At 46.0% G+C, this 23,350-nt stretch overlaps 1 protein-coding gene across 1 annotated transcript in view; it reads left to right on the forward strand.

Moving 5' to 3' along the window:
- Window positions 1-23,350, forward strand: part of LOC107115747 (zinc finger protein 208-like) — a gene marked incomplete at its 3' end in the record, with an annotated part of 52,675 nt that overhangs the window by 1,821 nt on the left and 27,504 nt on the right. The window contains exons 2-4 of the mRNA XM_015417510.1: window positions 1,713-3,134; window positions 7,676-7,679; window positions 14,640-16,289. Coding sequence (XP_015272996.1) covers window positions 1,835-3,134; window positions 7,676-7,679; window positions 14,640-16,289 — 2,954 coding nt within the window. The remainder of the gene's footprint in view (window positions 1-1,712; window positions 3,135-7,675; window positions 7,680-14,639; window positions 16,290-23,350) is intronic.

The following is a 23,350-nucleotide window of genomic DNA, read 5'->3' on the forward strand; positions in this document are numbered from 1 at the left end:
TTTTTTTGGGGGGGATGAAATGGCTATGAAATGCAGGCGATTGCTCAGAAATGCCATATAGTTACTAACATAAACTTTTTTCAGCAGTAATTGATGTGAGATTCCTAGAATTTATGTGAGGAAGGAAGGGGAGAAACATGTACTGCAAGTGGATCTTGAAAAGTATAGTAACTTCAGAAGTGAGTCCCACGTCAGAAAGAGACGCTAAACTCTGCAGTTGAGACTGATATGTGTCCAGGAGCACCTTGAAGACCAGATTTCCAGGGTGTAAGCTTTCAAGAGTCAAAGCTCCCTTCACCAGATACTAGTAGGAATGGAGATCCTGGATCTTTAGACTCCATGCGGAAGGTGGGAATGGTGTTGCAAAGAAGGAAATCAGGATGCAAAGGTCAAAGATGGGTAGCCATATTAGTCTGTCTGTGGCTCAAGTGGTTAAGACACTGAACTGCAGGCTGTGGAGGGTCGGTAGTTCAGCAGTTCGAGACCCGAGTGTGCCGCATGATGGAGTGAGCTCCCGTCCCTAGTTCCAGCTCCTGCCAACCTAGCAGTTCGAAAGCAAGAAATTGCAAGTAGATAAATAGGTACCAATTCAGTGGGAAGGTAACAGCGTTCCGCGCGCCTTGGTGTTTAGTCATGCCGGCCACATGACCATGGAAACGTCTTCGGACAGCGCTGGCTCTTCGGCTTTGAAACGGAGATGAGCACCGCAACCCTAGAGTCGGATTCAACTGGCTTTCGAGCAAGGGAACCTTTACCTTTTAACAGTAGAAAAGAGCAAGAGTCCAATAGCACCTTAAAAACTAACAACATTTGTGGCAGGGAATGAGCTTTCGTTCAGATATCTGACGAAGTGAGTAGTGACTCACAAAAGCTCCTACCCCATCACAAATTTTGTTAGTCTTTAGGATGTAGTGGTACAATGCAAGATGTAATCGGCTTGATTAAAGGAGGGGGACAATGCCGAGGGATGGGAAATGCAGAAAATTAAGTATCTGCAGTGAGACAAGGGTCTCACCTGGATCGCCCAAGCTAGCCTGATCTCGTCAGATCTTGAAAGCTAAGCAGAGTCAGCCTGGGCTAGTATTTGGATGCAAGACCACCAAGGAAGCCCAGGGTCGCTAGGCAGAGGCAGGCAATAACAGACCATATCTGAAGGCCTCCTGCCTTGAAAACCTTACAGCATCATAAGTCAGCTGTGGCTGGATGGCATGGGGGGGGAAATGGAACAAGAAACCTATGTCCCTGTTCAGCCATGGGGGTGTCCATTGTTCTGAATTTGTGAATGAACGTATGTTCAGCAGTCTCGTGTTCTAACAGCTGGGACTATTTATAAAATGCATGGCCCTGTAGCTGGTGATTTCTTTCTTGCTAGCTTAGCACAGAGGACCCTATGGAAGTATTGGATGACTCTCAAAAAATTGGCAAGGAATGGTGCACAGAGAAGAATTCTACTGGCTTAGCAGTGGTGGGAAAGTGTCCTCAAGTTGTAGCTGACTTAAGGTGACCCTGTTGAGGTTTCAGGGCAAGAGACGAACAGAGGTGGGTTGCCATTGCCTGCCTCTGCATCACAACCCTGGACTTCCTTGGTGGTCTCCCATCCAAATACTAACCACACCAGACCCTGCTTAGCTTCTGAGATCTGAGGGAACCGGGCTAGCCTAGGCTATTCAGGTCAGGGCTCAGCACCCTTAATGTATGCTTCTTTGTTCCAGAATGTGATGAGCATGTGCACAAGAATGACGATGACCCCCTCGAAGTGGAAAGGCTTGAGCCAGAGGGCATCCGTGGGATTTCACTGGGAAGAACTGAAGGAAATTTTTTCTGGGGACCTGAGATGGACGAGAAGCATGGAAGTGAACAGGAATGGCACCGTGGAAACTACCCAGCGAGCAGAAACTTCCTTTGTGAGGAAAGTGAGCAGAATTCATATGATGATACTTTACAGCGTAGGAAACAGTCATTCATCGGTAGTGATGAACGATGGCCTCATGACGTCAGTGTTCCTGAGAACCAGCAGGTGCAGGTGAAGGGTAAACTGCACTGTGGGAAAATCTCAAACCACAAAGTATCCCTCGTTCCACATGAAAGACTCCACGTGGGAGGGAAATCGTACATCTGTTCTGAGTGTGGGAAAAGTTTTGGCTGGAGGACGAATCTTGTGAAGCACAAGAGAATCCACACAGGAGAGAAGCCATACAAATGTTCAGATTGCGGCAAAAGTTTCAACGCGAAATCCACTCTAATTAAACACGAGAGGTCCCACACCGGAGAGAAGCCGTACGAGTGCTCGGAGTGTGGGAAAGCCTTTGGCGAGAAGGGGATCCTTGTTAAGCATATGAGAATCCACACAGGAGAGAAGCCACATCGATGCTCAGACTGTGGGAAAAGCTTCATTGAGAGAGGCGCCCTGATTAAACATGAGAGGACGCACACGGGAGAGAAGCCATACGAATGTTCGGACTGTGGGAAAACCTTTAGGATCAGCTGCCACCTTAAGCTTCACAAAAGAACACACACTGGTGAGAAACCATATAAATGTTCAGATTGTGGCAAAAGCTTCAGCGAGAGAGCCTCTCTCGTGAAACACGAGAGAACCCACACGGGAGAGAAGCCTTACAAATGCCCCGAGTGTGGGAAAAGCTTCCGGATTAGTTTCCAACTCGTGATTCATAAAAGGACGCACACAGGCGAGAAGCCGCACGAATGCTCCGATTGTGGCAACAGCTTCAGGGAGATAGCCTCTCTTATCAAACACAAGCGCACCCACACGGGAGAGAAGCCGTATGAATGCTCCGAGTGTGGGAAGAGCTTTCGGACCAGTTTTCAACTGAAAACTCATAAAAGAACGCACACCGGCGAGAAGCCGTACCATTGCTTGGATTGTGGGCAAAACTTCAGCCAGAGGTCCCGTCTCGTTATACACGAGAGAACTCACACAGGAGAGAGACCTTACGGGTGCTCAGAGTGTGGGAAGACCTTTGTTTCCAGCTCTCACCTTAGAAAACACGCCGTGGTCCACACGGGTGAGAAACCACATAAATGTTCATACTGTGAGAAGAGCTTCAGTAAGAAATCTAACCTTGTTGTACACGAGAGAATCCACACTGGAGAGAAACCGTACGAATGCGCAGTGTGTGAAAAACGATTCTGTAGTTCCTCGGTTTTCCACAGGCACATGAAGATCCACCCTGGAGAACCATCATAAGGGCGTAAATTGTAGGAAAGGCTGCGTTAGGAAAACCCAGAGAGGTGAGGGGAAACTTTCCAGGAGTGAAACTGGAATGAAGGAATGGGGCTCACCTGTTCCGGGCATTGCTGGCCTTGTAATACACATCAACACTTATTAAAACTACATTACATTATGCGATGTCTTTTTTCCAGTGTGGAGTAGGTGGACATGGTTTCAGTGGTGGTGCCCGAAAAGCTAAATATTCAGAGGTCCAAACCATGAGGGATGTGATGATTTCAGAATTAACATCTTTCACTTTGGTTTTTTTTTAATGGCAGAGTTTGAGGATGTGTTTATTAAATGCTATGTGGGATGGGGCTATAGTAAAGAGAGGAATTAGGTCAGATGGAGCAGAAAGGAGGTAGGATCTAAGCCTTTGCTTCTAGTTCTCACCTTAGGAAACATGAGGGGGAAACGATGCTTCTACATGAGAAAGGATTTTACACTGGACCTCCTGATGGCACCTGGTATTTTTGGCCCCTGTGTGACATGGAGTGTTGGACTGGATGGGCCATTGGCCTGACCCAACATTGGCTTCTCTTATGTTCTTATGTTCTCCTCTCTCAGGGGCACATGCCCAGTCTTTCACGCAGCTACATATGGCTGTTATAAATAGCCTTTTTGGTGAGAGCCAGTTGGGGGTAGTGGTTAAGAGCGCAGACTCTAATCTGGGAGAACCGAGTTTGATTCCCCACTCCTCCACATGCAGCTGCTGGTGTGACCTTGGGTGTCAAAAATAAATAAATAAGGTGGTGAAGGGCGGGATATAAATCTGATCTCCTCTTCTTCTTTTTGAAAGAACCGAGATATTCTAATGATAGACCTCTCACATCATGTGACTTTGTCCCAGAGGCTCAGTGTGGGCAGCCGGGCAGGCAGAGCAATGCCATTGGAGCGACTGCACTCATTTGCTGTGTGTCTGCAGCCAAATGCTGGAAAGGACATTCAGCCTTGGAGTACTGCTGGTGAGCGTTTCGGTAGCAGTATCCTTAACTTGCCCATATTTTACCTGTCACACTAGCCAGGGGGGGTCTGTCATGGTAATTCCAGTTTTATATTTTTAAGTTCTTATTACATACAATCTCCGAGATTTTTGGGTGGGGGGGAAGGGATGGAAATTTGCATGGTGGTGTGTTCTAGTCGGGGTAAAGGGAGCAAGGAGGTAGAACGTGGTTAGGAACGTGGGTGTGTAGAACATGTGCAGGAGCTACTGCAATACCGAGAACTTGGTTTGGGGGACCCCTAAAGAAGTGAAATCTTTGAAGCAGCATCTCCTGAAACAGTGGGGTGAAATCTCAGATTATGCACAGTTGGAGAGTCGATGGTAGAGTCTGAAGCCACATGTGCTGCAGAACGATGTGGTAGAATCCTGGGATGGTAGAATGGACGGTACCACTTCAGGTGGCACGCTGGAGGATAACTTTTTTAATAGTCCTGTGCATTGAAGGGGAAGGTAGAAAACGTCTCTGCCAAGCAGAGAACTAGCACCACAGAGGAAAAGCTTGCCCTTCTGTGCTCATTTTCTATCTGTGGTGAGTTTTTGAAGATTCAAACAAAAAAAAAAGCGATCCCTCTGCATGCCAAAGTGCCACAGTCCGTTCAATACCCCTCCTGCTCACTTTGGATTTTAATATTGTACTTCTGCTGGGCATACAGGCCGGGCCTAGCATTACTTTGCCTGGGTGAACTTTACTGAGAACTCAGCCTAGTAGAGTTCACCCCGAGTAAAATAATCCTGAGACCTCCCAGTGTAAGACTGTTGGGGCCGTTGCCAGGAAAGCAACTGAATGTTCAGTGGGTGTTCTCACCAGAAGTGCATGCTAGAACGATAAGATGAATTTAGCCATTTGAACTGGAATAAACTGACACTGGAACTGGAGGAATTTGAGGTATTCGTTCCAGAAAGATGCTAAACCAAAATGATACCTGTGGTGGCCCGGATTCAGAACATGGCTGTGTGAGGAGCTGAGAAGGTGTTTAACCCCCCTACTTCTACACGCTTTTTCTATGTGTGTGGATACAGGCCTTTTCTAAAAGGGCATAATCTTTTTGTGTGTTTTGGGTGGAAATTCTATTTGGAATATCCCTAGCCAAATTGGGGCAGATCAATTTTCTCCTCCTGCAATATCCCAGACAGTTTCCTTCCTCACGGATCTGTTATTGCGTAACATTAGTAAAGGAACAGAGGGAGTGTGAGCCCACTGCTGCCTTTTCTACTGTCAAAATGCAGATTGTATGCTCTGTTGAGCAGTGATGGGGGACTGAGTAATCCTCAGCAACACGTGAACAGCATCTCAGTATCCACCTGAGCAGGCAGAAGCAACAGATTGCTCCCTTTGGCAGCACAAAAACGAAAGGCAGGTTTGCCACACTGGGAATATCATCACCGTTTGTTTACAGGAGAATGACTGAAAAGATGAACCAGGCTGGATTTTCTTCATGCGGCTGGCATGATTAAACATTAGGAATGGAAGATAATGCGGCTGGCAATAATTGGCATGATTAAACATTAGGAATGGAAGATAAGCAGTTGAATGCATTGGTGCTGAAAAGTGCTGTCAAGGTGCAGCTACCCCATAGGGACACACAGCGGTGATCTGCCATTGGCTGCCTCTCTGCGGGAATCCTGGACTTCCTTTGTGGTCTCCCATCCATGTTCTTACCTCCGAGATCCGACAAGATCAGGCTAGCCTGGCCATCCAGTCCAGGCAGGGCGTGAATGCATTAGCCCTATACAATATTAGAAACTGCACACTGCACCCAAGTGGTGAGGAGTAGGATTGCACTTGCAGGACACTCCCCTCTCTCCCATGTTCAGCCAAATGTCTGAATGTTTGCAGAGGGGTCCCACAGGTGGAAGACCCCAAACGTAGGCTTTCCCATGTGATTGGGAATGCTGCTTTTTCACAGTGTTCTTGACTGCACAAAAGACCATGCACACTTGTAACTCCTACTGCAGATGTTCAGCCACATTAGAGTTGTTGGGGGTATGGGGGTATTATATGGCTTGAACATGTGCCCAGGCCTCCCATCTCTGCGGCATGGCTAAAACAGGTAATCTGGTGATCAATGGGACTGGAGCTTTGTTCTGCCCTCTAGGTACAGCTTTAGAACTCGGAGGCTGAAAGATCAGGCTTGCTGAAGGTTATTTAGTACAGCGATCCCTAATTTGGAGAGCCAGTTTGGTGTAGTGGTTAAGAGCGGTGGACTCTAATTTGGAGAACAGGGTTTCATTCCCTCCTACTCTACATGCAGACAGCTGGGTGACTTTGGGTCAGTCACAGGTCTCAGAGCTCTCTCAGCCCCACCTACCTCACAGGGTGTCTGTTGTGGTGAGAGGAAGGGAAGGAGATTGTAAACTGCTCTGAGACTCCAAGTGAAGGGTGGGGCAGGGTGTAAATCCAGCTCTTCATCCTCCTCCTTCTCCTGCCCCATGGCGGCCACCAATGGGTTTCTTGGCTGCCCCCCCCCCCCGCTGCCCCCAATTTGCTTCTTACCTAAAGCATCTCTTTCCTAAGCAGACAGCCACGCCTGGCTTTCCTCCCCATCAATGGAGTGGGAGGTGCTCCAGAAGTGCACAGGGAGCTTCTATGCAGAAACAGCTGCATCTGTTGTAGAAGATGCCAAGTTTGCCACCTTGCAACATAGGGTTGCCAGATCGCCCTCTATAGCAGGAGATAGGGTGACCACTGGGAGGATTTGAGGGACAGGTAATTGTTTGGGGGAAATCCTAGAGCATTCCTCCTGACATCATAATACTATTGTGGTTTTTGCTGGAGTTGATGTTGTGCGCTAGTGTGACAACAATGACAACAGTGCCTCCCAAATTTCCACCCATCCCCGCCAGCCTCTGGAACAGTGGTGGGAAAGACAAGGAATTGCATGGAGGGCCTCTCGCCAACTGCCCCCTACGCCAAGTCACCACTCAGTAGGGTGGCAGGGGACAAATGAAGGGAAAATCAGCATCATGGCAATGGCATGACATCATGTCCCAGCATGAGTCTGGAGCTAACATCATCATGTTGGGATGACACTCTAGCATTCTGGGAAACCATAGCGTTTTAGTGGAATCCTAGAGTGCCACGTCCACGTTCAGTCTGGAAGTGACTTTGCACCTTTGTTATTATTTCCTCACCCTCCCAAACCTCCCACCATTTACCACTACTCAGCCGGCAACCCTATTAGGGATTGGGGCCAGCCCCCACAGCATCGTTTGTGGCTATCATCCAAACCGCATGGCAGCCATTTTGTTACTGTCCTGTTCCCCTTCCCATGGCAGCCATTATGGGGGCAGTGCCTACTCCCTGTTCTCAAAATTCCACATTGCTCACGGGCTCTATGAGGAGAAGAGAAGAGATTGGATTTATACCCCACCCTTCACTTGGAGTCTCAGAGCGGCTTACAAACTCCTTTCCCTTCCCCTCCCCACAACAGACACCCTGTGAGGTGGGTGGGGCTGAGAGAGCTCTGACACAAACTGCTCTTTCGGGAACAGCTGTGCCAGAGCTTGTGACTGACCCAAGGTCACATCAGCAGGTGCAAGTGGAGGAGTGGGGAATCAAACCTGGTTCTCCCAGATTAGAGTCCGCACTCTTAACTGCTACACCAAAGAAGGACAACCAACCTTGTCAGTTTGATGCAGACAAAGTTTGAATAGGCAGTCTCCCACCCTGAAGATGCCCTGGAAGAAATGTCAGTGCATCTTTAGGAAGAATTGATAATCGTTTTAATGTTCACTTGAATATTTCTCTCTCTCCTTTGGCGTCCATCAGGACCTTTCTTTGCTATCAAAGATAAGGAAAGGAGTATTTCATAGCTGGGTTTAACTTAATGTAGCAGTGATGTGGATGCTGTGGATTCTGTGGGAATGCAGAAAGAATCCAGAATGTGGTACAGAATTCGGCATCCTGTCAGTCTGAGCCTTGAACCCAAGATCTCTCCGATGACAGCTTGTTCTCCGGACCACACTTCAATGACTTGTAAGCAAAGCTGTGGTAAGAAGCAGGGTTGAAAAGTGTCAGGTGTTAGTGAATTCAGAAATACTAACATAAACCAGTTAATTTAGAGTCCAGTAGCACCTCAGACAGAGACCAACAAAGTTTTCCGGGGATCAGCTTTCCAGAACCAAAAGTAAACCAGTGCAGCAGGCAGTGTTCCCTCTAAGCTGAGTTAGTGTGAGCTAGCTCATAGTTTTTTAGCCTCCAGCTCACACATTTTTGTCTTGGCTCAGGAAGGATGGCTCCAGAGCAAACTAATTTATGCAGTAGCCAAATTGCTTGCTCACAACTTTAATGCTGGTAGCTCAGAAAGCAGAATTTTTGCTCACAAGACTTTGCAGCTTAGAGGGAACATTGGCAGCAGGAGACCTAGATCAAGGAGAATTCCCTAGACGTGATCGGACAGGGCGATGACTCCACTGAGATGCAGAAACGAACGCTGCTGATCACTCTCCCGTCACGAAGAGAGCTGCTACAATTATCCTGCAGCTCCCTTCCGTGGCGGTCGGAGGGGTGGTGGTGCAGGGGATGCACGATGGTTCTCCAGCCATCCATGTGCTCCAGCAGCAACTTGGTAGGGCTCGCTTTGCCAGGTCTCTGGCTGTGCTTCAGTCACATGATTGGAAGGGGACAACAAGGCTAACGCCGCCGGAAGAAAGAATAAAGGGGTGTGTGTGTGTGTGAGCTCGTCTTGATCCTTAGATTTTAAAATGCCATTTACTTTTAGGTAGGTTGCCTTCGCGTTGGACATTCTGTTGCATTCGTTATAAGACTGATGGATTTCTAGGTTGGCTATTATTTTCTCCTCCTTCCCCTGGACTTCTAAATAAACAATGCATGATCGTGGATGAATCCGGTTTAAATACTCCGAGTAAGGAAACCGGGGGCATGTTTGCTCTTTTGGATTTAATCCACGCAGAGTTGAAAACCTTTTTGGCATTTTGGACGTTGAAAGTGAAGAAGGCGGGCGGGGAAGGTTTTTGGAAGCTGCAGGAAAGAGAAAGCGGAGGAAGAGAAAGAGGAGCAAGTTCAGAGGGGTCACCTCGGCAGGGAACGAACTGCTGGCGCGGTGAGAGAGACGGCGGATGGGTCATCTTCTTCGGGCTTGCGAAATATGCACCCACCCAACACACGCCCCCAGTGGAATCTTGATACAAGGAGCCCCTCTTTCAGTGTTAGATAGTCCGTTAGAGCTGCTAAACTTACTTAGTACATAATCGACATGTGGAACTCACTGCCACGGGATGTAGTGCTATCTAAAACCTTAGGTGGCTTTATAAGGGGACTAGGTGCTTTCATGGATAATAGATCTCTCAAGAGCTCTTAGCAAGGGGTGGCTAAATCGAGCCTCCATGTTCGGAGGCAGTGCATCTATGAATGTCATTTGGAGAGGAGCTCTTGTGAGCCTTCTAGGTTACTGGGTTGGCTACTGCAGGGAATGGGATGTTGGATGAAATATGACCTTGGTCTTGTTGCCAAAATGGGCCGATAGCCTGGTGTGTGCTTTTCCAATTAACACACATAGGCGAGGCACTCAGTTGAATTTAAAAAACCCCAAACCCTTTATTCCAGGAATAAGGGAGATACAGAAAGGCAAATCAAACTTCACCCTTTCTGCTCCCATTTGACTGGAGCTGAGGTGGGCATAACAATGTTCAGCATTCACCTGTATTGTCCTTTCCTGCAGATCAGGATGGGTGGGTGGGTGTGAGGGACAGCCTTTATCCCCCCCCCTTCAGGCATCACAGCAAATCCCTGTTGCCTACAGAGGGGGAAGGATATGGTAATTCCCAGGGACATCAATCAGTGGGAGGCTGTAGAACCTGGGTGGGGGGTGATTTTGGAGGGAGAGAAAAGCTGCCAGTGCCTCACATAGACCTCGGCGAGTAAAGAGATACAGAGATGGAGCTTAACAGGGAAAGGAAAGGTTTAGGTTTCCTGGGTTAAATATCAGGGAGAGAGGAGGTTAGGCTTTAGGTACTGGATCAGGGTAGGATCCAGAAATAACCTCACCCGATTTTCAGGGCTGAGTCCTGAGGCGAATAGGACTGAAGAGACACAGAGCATACCTCTGGCAGTGATCTCTTGGTTTAAAGGTGGCAGCGAAAGGAACAGATCTTCTTCTGCCTTAAAAGCAAACTCCTCTCTCATCCGGACAAAGGAGCCTGACATTTGGGTGCGGGGTATAAATCCAATCTCTTCTTCTTCTTCTTCTTCTTCTTCTTCTTCTTCTACTGGATCAGGGTAGGATCCAGAAATAAGCTCACCTGATTTTCTGGGCTGAGTCCTGAGGCGAATTGGACTGAAGAGATACAGAGCATACCTCTGGCAGTGATCTCTTGGTTTAAAGGTGGCAGCGAAAGGAACAGATCTTCTTCTGCCTTAAAAGCAAACTCCTCTCTCATCCGGACAAAGGAGCCTGTCATTTGGGTGTATGTCTGAGACTGCATGTTGTGATGCTGTAATGCTCTAAAAGAAACTACCACCCAACTTAGCTGTAGATATTGGGGGCATGTTTTAGTTATAATATTTGACAACGAAAATAAGCTTTTAATCTTCTTCAGAGGTGATAATAATCTTATTGTTTTGTGAAACTAACGATGTCTGTAGGAGGGAGGGAGAATAATTTACCTCAGGAACCTGAATTGCCTGTCCCCCGATCTACGATTTACCTCATCACAGTATATAATCAGCAGCATATATAATTGGCAATTTGCATGTTGATAGTTTATTGTACACTAATGTTCTTTCATAAATTTTGAGGAGGAAAAGGCCCCTCTAAAAGGGGTAGGGGGGAGGAAGATCTTTCCTGAGAACTTGCTTCCAAGAGACCAGGCAGAGAACTTTCCTAAAATGGATGTGAATGAAGCCTGAGTCTTTCAGACTGGCAGGCATGCAGTAAGATTTATACTGAAGTAGCATCTACTGCAGACATATTTGCAAGGTGGCTGTGTAAACAGCATACTTGGAGCATCATATTCCTAAAAAGATGCCTGAAAGATGAAACAGTACTCAGACGCAGGAGTCGAAATAGGAATTGTGAATGCAAGAGAAATGTTCCCACTGCTTTTTTCCTCACTTGCAGGAAGAAGAGAGAGATCACTGACTGGATGCCAGTCACCACCAGTGGAAAGTGACATTCTGCATGAGCCTTGGGCCACGGTGGAGATGAGTGCGGAATGGACTGAGTCGCCCTCTCTTTGTCACAGGAGCCTTTCAGCTGGTGCAAGATGTCAGAGCAAGGTGTAAACTCCACTCACTTTTCCCACATGAAGCACTGCATCCCGCATAAAAATACACAACCCCCCATCTGGACACAGATGTTGATAAGTGAATGGTTCTGCCTTCTTCCAGGGCCCTGTGTCCTTCGAGGAGGTGGCCGTGTATTTCACAGAGGAGGAGTGGGCTCTGCTAGATGCTGGCCAAAGAGCTCTCTACAGAGAAGTCATGCTGGAGAATTTTGGGAGCGTGGCCTTTCTGGGTAAGCAAGTCAACGACTGGGGGGTGGATGGTCCTGAGTCGTTTTGTGAGCATCCTGAGAACTCTGGTAGAGACCCCCCCCCTGACTATTCCATACTTTCCCACAACCCCACAAATTTCAGTTCTTTAACATCCCTGGAGAATGAATGACAGTCTGCAGTGTACAGAATCCTAATTTAACAAAGTCTCAAAAATGACATGTTGGTTTCTGTTGGTGTTCCTCCAAGGAGGATCTTGGACCTGCAAACCTGACCTGATCTCTTGGCTGGAGGAAGCGGGTGAGATCTTTGTCCAGGACTCTGCTGAAATGAAGACCTCCACAGGTACTTCCTTAGATATGGAAGAAAGGGCCCTTCACTGCCTGACATTTGTGGTTATAGTTTGCTCAGCTGAGAATATACTGATCACACTGTTTTTGTAGCTTCCTGTCATTCCTTCATGTCTAGGTCTAAAGCCTGAAATGGACCCAGGTTCTTCTGATTCTGGCTGGAAATGTCAGATCCATCTTATTTAAGTCATGATGATGTATTTATTTATTTCATAGCTGAACCTGTGACTGAGATTGGATGTTCCATCTTTTTTAAGTTGTAACTGTACTGTTCTCTCATTTCTTAGCTACTCTTTATTGCTGGAACACGGAGTCTATCATTCTTTGTGTGAAAGAAGACATGAATGAGAGAGAGATAAAAGCAGAGCGTTTTTTACAAGAAGGCCACGAGTCAGAAGATGCGGTGGAGCCTTTCCTGGGAGTCTCTCAAGAGAACCTTGATTTGCCCACAGAGGTGGCTGAGAGTAAGTTTTGTTTATGGCCATGTCAAAGAAACAGACATGTCATAACCTAGAAAGAGTTCTTCATTGGGAAAGAGAGGTTGTGGTGTTGAAATAGCCAGAATGCAAGCTGTGGAGAAACATCATTAGCATTTTCTGGTGGAGGCCCTATTAGGTAGCAAAGCATGACAGTGTGGTATGTTGATTAGAGTGCCAGGCTGAGACTGGAGATGTTTTAAAATGTCTTCCGCCCCAGGAGTCTAGTACCAAAGTTTACAACACCACAGATCAATTGTTGGGTTTTTTTTTCAGTGCAGATATGGGGATCTTAAGGTTTGCCCTGAGAAAAACTGGGAAGTGGAGGGAAAGCATTCTTTTTGGGGTCTAACAGATGGGGATTCGACTTGGATGAGGTAATGCCTGTTTCTCCACGGGGAGACCCAGGTCTGACCTCCTGCAGCGAAGCTCACTGGTCAACCTTGGGTCAGTCTTTTACCTCAGCCTACCCTACCGCTCACTGTTGTTGGAAGGATAAAATAAGTACACCACGATGCCCCTTTATTCAGTAGCCTTAAGACATGTGAATTCATGCTGAGGATTCCTTCTGGTGCAAAAGAAAAAAAACGTTTTGTATCCTAATATGATGTCAAATAAGGAGGATTAATTCAGTCATTTTTTCTCCCCCAAAGAAATAGTTCCCACACAATTTAATGAAGGAACCTCAGCTTAAAAGGAAAGAAGGTCTTCAGTTCAGTACTTACTCAAATCCTTCCAGCTTAATTATTGAAGAGCTCTACTCCTCAGGGAGATACAGGTCTTCATGGTTACTAGGGGAGTGTACTTCAGTATTTGCAGATGTGGGTGCCACTTTTAACACCTATGTGGTGTCAATGGACTCAACTGATCTACTACCACAGGAAAGGGAGTCATGTGACAGGAAGGGGAGAGGCCAGAGTTAGGGTGATCGCAGGGTTCTGCACAAAAATGGAGGATGGGTTTTGCTTCTGCTTTGAAACTTGTCCTACACAGAGAGCACTTTTGCTTAGTAAATGGGAAATGTAGATGGTGTTTCTGTTTTTTCTCTTCACTTGTAATATGTAAAGAAACCTTTCTTCTGGGTATTGAAAAGGAACAACAGGCCTCAGTACCCCGTCCTCCTGGCCCAGTTCTGCTTCTCTGGCTATCCCTTTACAAAATGTCTCAGCTAATAGTTAGAGGATGCAGAAGCTTCTCCAGGCCCATCTAAGTAAGAATATTTCACCTGTGACTGTTTCTACTAGGTGGTACTTGTTGTTCCATGGTCTTTTACTGGATTTCTGTCTGTATTCCAGAAGGAGATGAGGGGGAACCAAGCACAGTCCTTAAAAACACGAATAGGGAAGATTCCTTTAGAGTTTAGCAGAGCTTTCTGATGAAAAAGCAGCCTGGGGATGCTGGGGCTGCGGAAGGAAAGTAGAACCCTCTGAGCTTGAGTGATGTCATTAAGGGGCTCCACTGTTTTTATATCCATGTGTCCGATACGTTTCCCAAATAATTCCAATAGATGTTTCTTAACAAGTGAAGCAGTCCTCCAGGAGGGTACAAATCCTTTAAACTTGCAGATTTGTAAACAGATCTTATGTGGCTGCCAGACAAGTTGGGAGGGGGCCATTCTCTCCCTCTCCTGTTGCTGTGGAGGTAGCTTAGTCGACCCCTCCCTCATAGAACAAATGACTGGTTGCTTATCGCAATTAGCAACAGCTGGGTTTTTATCACGGCCAGAAGCAGCTTGAATATTGCTAAAGTCGCATGCTCTATTTAGCAACTTATCCAACTGCAAATGCAGCAACTTGTTGTTCCATGGTCTTTTACTGGATTTCTGTCTGTATTCCAGAAGGAGATGAGGGGGAACCAAGCACAGTGAATGAGGGAAGAGACAAGGAGGTGGAAGCAGAGGAAGAAGCTGGGAATCGAGGCAGACCAAAGAGAGGAGGAAAGCAGCAGAAGAAATCATTTTCCTTTCGAGGCAGGGATCTTCAGGAAATCCTCTTTGAAGAGAAACGACATGAGGGAAATAGAAGGAAGAAGCACCCTATGAGTGGCAAAAGATCTGGTTGCAAATCTACTCCTAAGAAACATGGAAGAATTCACACTGGAGATAAACCATATAAATGCTCACATTGTAGGAAAAGCTTTAGGTGCATGAAAAGCCTTGCCGTTCATCGAAGGAGTCACAGTAGGGAGAAAACCTATAAATGCTTGGAGTGTGGAAAGAGCTTCCCTCGGGGTGACAGTCTAACTGTACATCAAAGGATTCACACGGGGGAGAGACCATATCACTGCTTGGAGTGTGGAAAAAGGTTCAATCAGAAATCGGGACTTATTTCTCACCGCAGGATTCACACAGGAGAGAAACCATATAAATGCTTGGAATGTGGAAAGAGCTTCAGCCAGGGATCAGGACTTCTTATTCACCAGAGGATTCACACAGGTGAGAAACCACATAAATGCTTGGAATGCGGAAAGAGCTTCCGTCAGAGCACAAGCCTTACTACTCATCAAAGGGTTCACACCATGACGAAGCCATATAAATGCTTGGTGTGTGGAAAGAGGCTCCGTCGGAAAACAGACCTTACGTATCACCAAAGGATTCACAGTGGGGAGAAACCATATAAATGCTTGGAATGCGGCAAGAGCTTCCCTCGGAGTGACAGTCTAACTGTACATCAAAGGATTCACAGTGGGGAGAAACCATATAAATGCTTGGAATGTGGAAAGTGTTTCAGGTGCAGAACAAATCTTTCTTCTCACCAAAGGAGTCACACAGGAGACAAACCACATAAATGCTTGCAGTGTGGGAAAAGCTTCTCTCGGAACACAACTCTTACAACTCACCAAAGGAGTCACACAGGGGAGAAACCATATAAATGCTTGCAGTGTGGAAAGAGTTTTCTTTGGAACACAAGCCTTTCCTCTCACCACAAGATTCACACAGGTGAAAAACCATATAAATGCATGCAGTGTGGAAAGTGTTTTGGTCACAGCACACAGCTTACTGTTCACCAGAGGACTCATACAGGAGAGAAACCATATAAATGCTTGGAGTGTGGGAAGAGCTTCAGTCTGAGAGCAAGACTAAGTATTCACCAAAGGAGTCACACAGGAGAGAAACCACATACATGTTTCCAGTGTGGAAAGAGCTTTAGTTGCCGCAAAGGCCTTACTGTTCACCAGAGGATTCACACAGGAGAGAAACCATATAAGTGCCTGGAATGTGGGAAGAGCTTCAGGCAGAGTGCAACCCTGAATTCTCACCAAAAGAGTCACACAGGGGAGAAACCATATACATGTTTGAAGTGTGGCAAGAACTTTGGTCATAGTAAGAGCCTAACTGTTCATGAGAGGATTCACACTGGGGAGAGACCATATAAATGCTTGGAGTGTGGGAAGAGCTTCAGGCAGAACAGAAATCTTACTGAACACAACAGGATTCACACAGGAGAGAAACCATATAAATGCTTGGTGTGTGGGAAGAGCTTCAGTCAAAGATCAATACTTAGTAATCACCACAGGACTCACACAGGAGAGAAACCATATAAATGCCTGGATTGTGGAAAGAGCTTCCGTCAGAGTGCGGTGCTTAATACTCATCAAAAGATTCATACCATGGAGAAACCATACAAATGCTCAAAATGTGGAAAGAGCTTCAGACAGAATGGAATCCTTAATGTTCACCAAAGGATTCACACTGGGGAGAAGCCATATCAGTGTTTGGAGTGTGGGAAGGACTTCCGTCATAGCCAAAGTCTTAATTCCCACAAAAGGATTCACACAGGGTAGACACTGTATAAAAGGTGCTAATCTCAATCACAGAGGAGTCGCCTCTGTCATCCTCTCTTAACATTGCTGTATCAGAAATTCCCTATAAATGTTCTGATTGTGAGTCTGCTTAGACACCTGGGGAAGTCTGTTGGAGATTGGGGGAAACTTGAAGCCGGACAGGTGATAGTGAGCAGGTGGAGAAATGTCTGAATAACTTCTCTATTGGGTTTGAAACTGAAGTAGGGACAGTGTTTCCTGGCTGCATTTCATAAACATCCCTTTTATTTTATTATAGCCGTATTATGCCAATTACCTAAGTTAGTAACTGATTTTCTTTGTCGTTAGCTCTAATTGGGCTTATACCAATAACAGTGCGAAATTGGTTGATCAGTTGTGGAAACCGGAACCTTTACCTAGTACTGAAGATTGGCTGAGTAATTTCTTGCATATAATATTAACGAATAAATGAATTGTTTACAGGGAGAAAAACGCATCTGTACGAGGTTTTTATTCAACAATGGCAATTGTTTATTGGAGTCAGATACTTATACATATCTCACTACGTTTTGAAAGTTTTCCATTGTCCGCATACATTTCAAGTTTATAATTAAGTAGCTGATTTCCTTTGTCTGCATGTGTGATAGTGAGTGTATTGTACCTGTTAGAATTTTGGAAGCAGAAGAGCCAAGTTTTGTTTGCACATTTTGAGCAAATCTTTTCCAGTAGAAGCTCAACTATTACTCTCCTGCTATTCAGGTTCTTCCTCAGGCTCGGCAGAGAGAAATTGTTCTAGTCTTATTCAGTGAGCCTCATGGCTGAAGAGGATTTGAATCCAGGTATCTCCAGCTGCAGTCCCACACTAACCAATTATATGTATGTTTTGCTTAGGATGGCTCCATTCATGGATCTTTGGGGGGGGGGAGTGTCCTGAAAGGCACTTGGGGGGGGGGGGGGCTAGGCTTTTCCTTGCACCTTCCTACTTAGATATACTAGATGTTTGACTCCATAACATTTTAACAAACCTTCACCCAAAGCATAAGTAAAAACAGTTTTGATAACTGGGTGTCCTTGAAAGACCCTCACATGTTGATGGCTGCTAAAATAGCAAATATCATAACTTTTCACCTTTTTGCAAGTTAGACTTAACGCTGACCATATTAATACGAGGGTGATAAACTTCTATGGGACCTGTAGTGTCTCACTATGTAAATACTGTACGCATGTTTTATTTCGGTGTTTTAATGTGGAGTTTTATATGTATGTTGCTGTGATTTAAAATGGAGGCCTGTAGAGTAAGAAAGGGGAGCTAGATGGGTGAGAGTAGGAGTAGGAGTTGGTTTTTATACCCCACTCTTCACTACCTGAAGGAGTCTTAGAGCGGCTTACAATCGCCTTCCTTTCTTCTCCCCACAACAGACACCCTGTGACTGAGGTAGGTGGCATTGAGGGCATTCTGAGAGAACTGTGACTGACCCAAAGTCACCCACCTGGCTTCATGTGGAGGAGTGGAGAATCAAACCCGGTCCTCCAGATTAGAGTCTGCTGCTCTTAACCACTACACCAAGCTTTTAACCACTACACACAAAAGTGTGTTACGAATGGATGGTAGCTGTACCCTAGTAGGCCGAGCTGACTTGTTGGTTCAGACAGTCTTTGTGTAAAAGACAGATCATGTGGAGTGTATATGGAGGAAAGAGAGAGAGGTGCTGAGAGAATCTGTGTTCTGTGTGGAAGTTATTAGACCAAGTGGCACGTGAGGAAAACAGGCCTGTGTGGAAACAATTAGCCTGGGTGGCAAGTTGGAATGCTAAGCTTTGTGGAAGTTATTGGCCAAAGTGGCAAGTGAGAAAATAAGCCTGTGTGACAAGGTCTATTTAAGGGAACAATTACACTTATGTAGCTATTGGAAACAGTTATGCTTATGTACCTATCTGAAGCCGTGACATGTATGAAAACTGAAGACATTACTGAAAACATTACCCTGCTTTCCCTCTAAATAAACTCCATTTATGTTTAAGAGAATACAACTGTTTTATTTAGAGTAAAGGAACCCCACAGAGCCATCCCCATAACTAAGCCATCTTGTTCTTTAGGTCCGACTAAGAATTCTAGAGAGCCTTTTTGGGCAGTGAAAATAAACAGGAAAAGCTAAAGTAGGCAGGCGGGCGAGCAGCATAACACCCATTACCTCAGAACGCTAAAGGTGCCTTTACGGGTGTTGCATATAAAGAGGTAGCAGAAAAGAATAAAATGTTACACAGCCGTAACTCACCAAAAAACTCCTCATTAAGCTTTGCAGTCGTGATAAGAGGACAGGGTCCTCTTGTATATTAAAAATCATTTAAATTAGAGGAAGCAAAGATTAAGAATAAATGGACAGTTCTTGCCATGGAGGGAAATAAGCAGTGGGGTCCCACAAGAATCAATACTGGAGTCAGTGCTATTTAATTTGTTCTTAAATGATCAGGAAGTGAGGATGAGGAATGCAGTGGCCAAGTTTGCAGATGACACGAAATTATTCAGGATGGTAAAAAGTAAAAACCACGGTCAACTGTGAAGAACTCCAGGAGGATCTCCACAAATTAGGTGAGTGGGTATCAGTGGAACCTGAAGTTCAGTGTAGGTAAGTATAATATGGTGCACATTGAATTTTGAAACAAAAAAATCCCACCTTCAGGTATATGTTAATAGGCTCTGAAGTCGCTGACGCTGAGAAAGAAAGAGACTTTGGGGTCGTAGTGGTGTGCTTAATATAAGTCTGAACCCAGTGTGCCATAGGAGTTAAAAAAGGCAAACTCTATGCTGGGGTGAATTAGGAACGGGATTGAAGATAAAATTGCCAATATTATGATGCCCCTGTACTGACCTATGGTGCAGCCTCAGTTGGAACACTGTGTGCAGTTCTGATCACCATATCTTAAAAGGGACATTGCAGACCTGGAAAAAGTATAGAAGAGGGCAACCAGGATGGTTAAGGAGTTGAAATACCTTTCCTGTTAAGAAAGGCTGAAGAGTCTGTGAGTTTTCAGTTTAGAAGACTAAGACGGGACATGATAGAAGTTTATAAAACTATGCTCAGGGTGGAGAATATGGACAGAGAGAGCTTTTTCTCCTATCCAATTGTTAAAACCCAGATGGGCATTAGATTCAGGATACACAAAAGGAAATGCTTTTGATTACACAATAAGAAAACTTTGTGATAAAAACAGAATAATACAATGAGCCATACAAGATAAAAGGAAACTGCCTAATGTTTTCAGAATCATTTAAAGTTAGAACCATCTCCCCCTTTAAAAAATGTTCTCCTGAACAATCGTATTTCACATTTTCTGCAAACTAGTTGAATCATGGGAGCCTTCCTAATCTCCTTAGGCAGGCTGCAACTTGATGGCAAAATAAAATAAAATAAATTCAAACATGTATGGCAATTTAAAAGATGTTTTTGTCAGTCTCTTTGAGAAGATATTTTTGAGTATGAAAAGCAGAATATATATTCTCTATGTAAATAAACAAATAAGATAGAATACAGGCTAATCTTACAAGAACATCAGAAGATCCATGCTGGATCCAGCCAGCAGTTCATCTAAGTCCAACAGTCTGTTTCATAACTGGTTGACCATTTTTTATTTTTTAATTTAACCAGAATTCTACCCTGCCTTTCTGGCCTCATAAGGCCACCAAGGCAGCTAACAAAACATACAAATTAAAATCTCCTCTTTAAAGCCATTAAAAACAACACACAAATACATCATGAGAGCAATTTAAAAGTAGGGCTTAAAATAAATACAAAATATAACAAAACATCAACAAGGGCTGACAAACAGCACCGAGGCCGACACCTTCCACTGATGCTGCCTCTTTGCATGGGAATTCAGGGATGTACTGCCCCTGGATGTGGAGGTTCCCTTTAGTCAACAAGTCTAGTAAGTAGTGATGGACCTCTCCTCCATGAATCTGTCAAATTCCTCTTTAAGACTGTTTATGCAAGGGGTCTAATTTGAAACGTCGTATTTCCCTGCCACTTCAAGCACTTAATATTTACAGTGTTCTAAAGAAACTTTTATAGCACTCTCCTATCATACAAGCAGGGGTCATTTCCTGCAGGAGCGCACAGGAGCGGAGCTCTGGCAGTAAAGAGCCCAGCGGGTGAGCACATGCAACAAGCCCCACCCCTGCTCCCAGCAGCCCTCAGTCAGAGCAAGGAGCAGCCAGGTAAGTTGCAGAGACCCCCCCCCCGCCCAAAAAAGTCCAGTGGCACCATTAAGACCAAGTTTTATTCAGGTACAAGCTCTCCCTCCTCTGCGAGGACAGATCTGCACGTCCGTCCCCCCCCCAATAGCTAGCAATCCAAAACAGTCCAGTGGAGCCTGAATGGTGGGCGTTGCCTTCTGACACACTTCCGGTGATGTCATGGGGTGTGGCATATGCAAATAAGTTATGCTAATGAGCTCCTGCACCTCTTTTCCTGCGAAATGACCCCTGCATACAAGCCATGTTCAAATTACAGGAAATGGGCCTGCACATGCGTACATCTCTTTGTAAGAAATAGCCAATGCACATTGACTTTACAAATGAAGCTGGGTACCAATACCTGGATAAGTGTGGGGTTTAAATCAGATGCTGAGTTGTACACGCATTGAACTTAGCATGAGAATCCATGCACGTATAGAGAAAAATGAAGCGCACACGGTTTGCTATTGTGCGTGTGTTTATTGAAACCCGTGAAGTGGGCTGATGTATCTTTTGATATATAATACTGCATATGGGATAACACATGCAAATACCCTCTCTCTTTCATGAGCACAAAGGTAGACCTCCCACCCACATGTCCCTCCTTTCTCACTCGCACACACCATGAACCATCCCCACAGTTAGTCAATGAACTCTTCTGGAGATTAGGGTGTTCTTCTGATTGGATTATCTCTTGCCCACAGAGGAAAGTCTAGTTGTGAATGATCAATAGAAGTTCTCTTCTCAAGCCCTGCTCTCTGTGCCCATGTGGTGGGTGGTGACCAGAGACAGGGTGTTACATTTTGGAGAACTACTTAATTTCCCCCCCAAGAGCCTTGAAAGATACCTGTCACAAAATGCAGCTTTGTAGGTGGAGCCAGTCATAGAATGACACCTTGTATAGAAATCATAGCATGTCAAGAAAAGGTCTGCAATGCTCAAATGAGAAAACTTTGGGGGGTACTGGTTAAAATGTGTTGGACTAGGATCTGGGAATGTTGGAATCCACCCTCTGCCTCAGAAGCTTGATGGGCGAGCTTGGGCCAGTGAGACATTCAGCCTAACCTACCTCATAGGGTTGTTGTGAACCTAAAATGGAGGAGGGGGATACATATAGCAAGTCGCCCTGAGTCTCCATTGGGGAGAAAAGTGGTATAAAATGAGGTAAATAAACTTCCAAAGCAACCCGTTCCCCTTAACTGTAATTTGCCAGGCAGGGTAGAGGGAAATGCACCGTTGCCTCTTGTGTTTTCTCTGGAAGAGGCAAATAGCTGCTTTGATGCAAGGGGGAAAGAACCAACAGCACCTCCCTTTCTGGTTCAGTCCAGAGCAAGGCATGCAGGTGAAGGAATGAGTGCATGTCTTCGGCTCTCCGCGAAGATTCTGTCCAGGGGATCCTTGAAAGTCTGCCCATCCGGTCTGATCTCCTCAGCAGAAATCTCAGCAGATGTCTCGTGCATATTTTTGTATCAATCCCCTATTGCCATATCTCCCCAAATATCCCAATTTACCTTGCTCCCACTCTGGAAATGGGGGAGGGAAGGAACCTCAGCAGGATATAATGCAATAGAATACACCCTCCAAAGCAGCCCCGTTTTCTTCGGGAAAACTACTTTTAGTTGTCTCGAGACTGACTGACAACCGGAGATCTCCATGTACCACCTGCAGGTTGGCAAGCCTAGCTGAGCCCCACCAAATGCAGAAAGCACCATGTCCTTCATGACCTCCACCTTCCCAACACTCCATCTTGTTGAGGTTCTGTTTAAAAGTGTTAGCCATTTAACTACAGCAGTTAGGCAGGGGCTGGAGGCCTCTGCCCACCTCCCCAAGAGATTTAGGGAAAAAAAGGGAAAGAGCTGGGTCTCATCAACACACACTGACCCGGTTCCAAAACGAATGATTTCTCCTGTGGGGGTGAACAGTGCGGGGATAGGACTACGCCCACCTCCAGGGAAAGCTCTTCCACGGCTGAATGCAGAAACTGGGATTTATACCTAAATTACCAACATAGGATGGCAAGTCCACGCAGGGCCTATTTGCCCACTCCGAAGAAGTTCAGTAAGCTCCTCCACCCCCAAGGCCAGAAGCTTTGATACCTGTCTGGTTAAAAACTTGGAGTGTGTACATACTGAGAGAAGACTGGGCTGTGCAACTTGAATCCTTCCAGGGACAGATCTTGCCAATAGAAGATTAGCACCTGGGGGAGGAGGGGAGTGTTGCCGGCCCTTTCATGGCTGTGCCAGTTTTCTGCTTGCCTGGAGCTTCCTTTATTACATAGATGAAGCTTTCAGAGTGACTCCCCTCCCTCACTGTCTGGAGTGGGTAGATCCAGTTGGTGCACAGGAAAGCTCATACTTTGAATAAACCTTTGTTGGTCTTAAAGGTGCCACACTGTCTGGAGGGGAGCAGCCCATTCTGGAGGGATCCGGAGTCCGCAGCCAGGTCAGGGTTTGCGACTGAGGTGATGCACCTGCGTAGCTGCCCTGGGAACGGCTCAGAGAGGTGGGATGACATTGGTGTGTGTGTGTGTCTTCCTGGCTTCCAGTCCGCTCCCTCCAGCAAGAGGGGTAGGGCGGATCTGAAACCGGCTGGGCTTTTATTTGGAAAGGGGGCGGGCGGGAGGGCATGGGTACCTGCCCGTTACTCCCTTCGGCGGCAGGCGGGGTATATAAATAAGTGTCTGGTTTCCCCTGTTGCCGTTCGGCTCCGCTGCTCCCGCCCGCTTCCTCCGGCTTTTCCTGACCCAGTCCCCTTTGGAGTCCCCTTTCCTGGCTCTTTTCGGTTCAGCCGCGGGCGGGCGGGCATCCGGCGGCAGTAGAGATTTCCCGGGCTGGGGAATTTCCCA

Source organism: Gekko japonicus, unplaced genomic scaffold, assembly GCF_001447785.1.
Source record: "Gekko japonicus isolate JY-2015 unplaced genomic scaffold, Gekko_japonicus_V1.1 scaffold4089, whole genome shotgun sequence".
In the NCBI taxonomy this organism is placed as follows: domain Eukaryota; kingdom Metazoa; phylum Chordata; class Lepidosauria; order Squamata; family Gekkonidae; genus Gekko; species Gekko japonicus.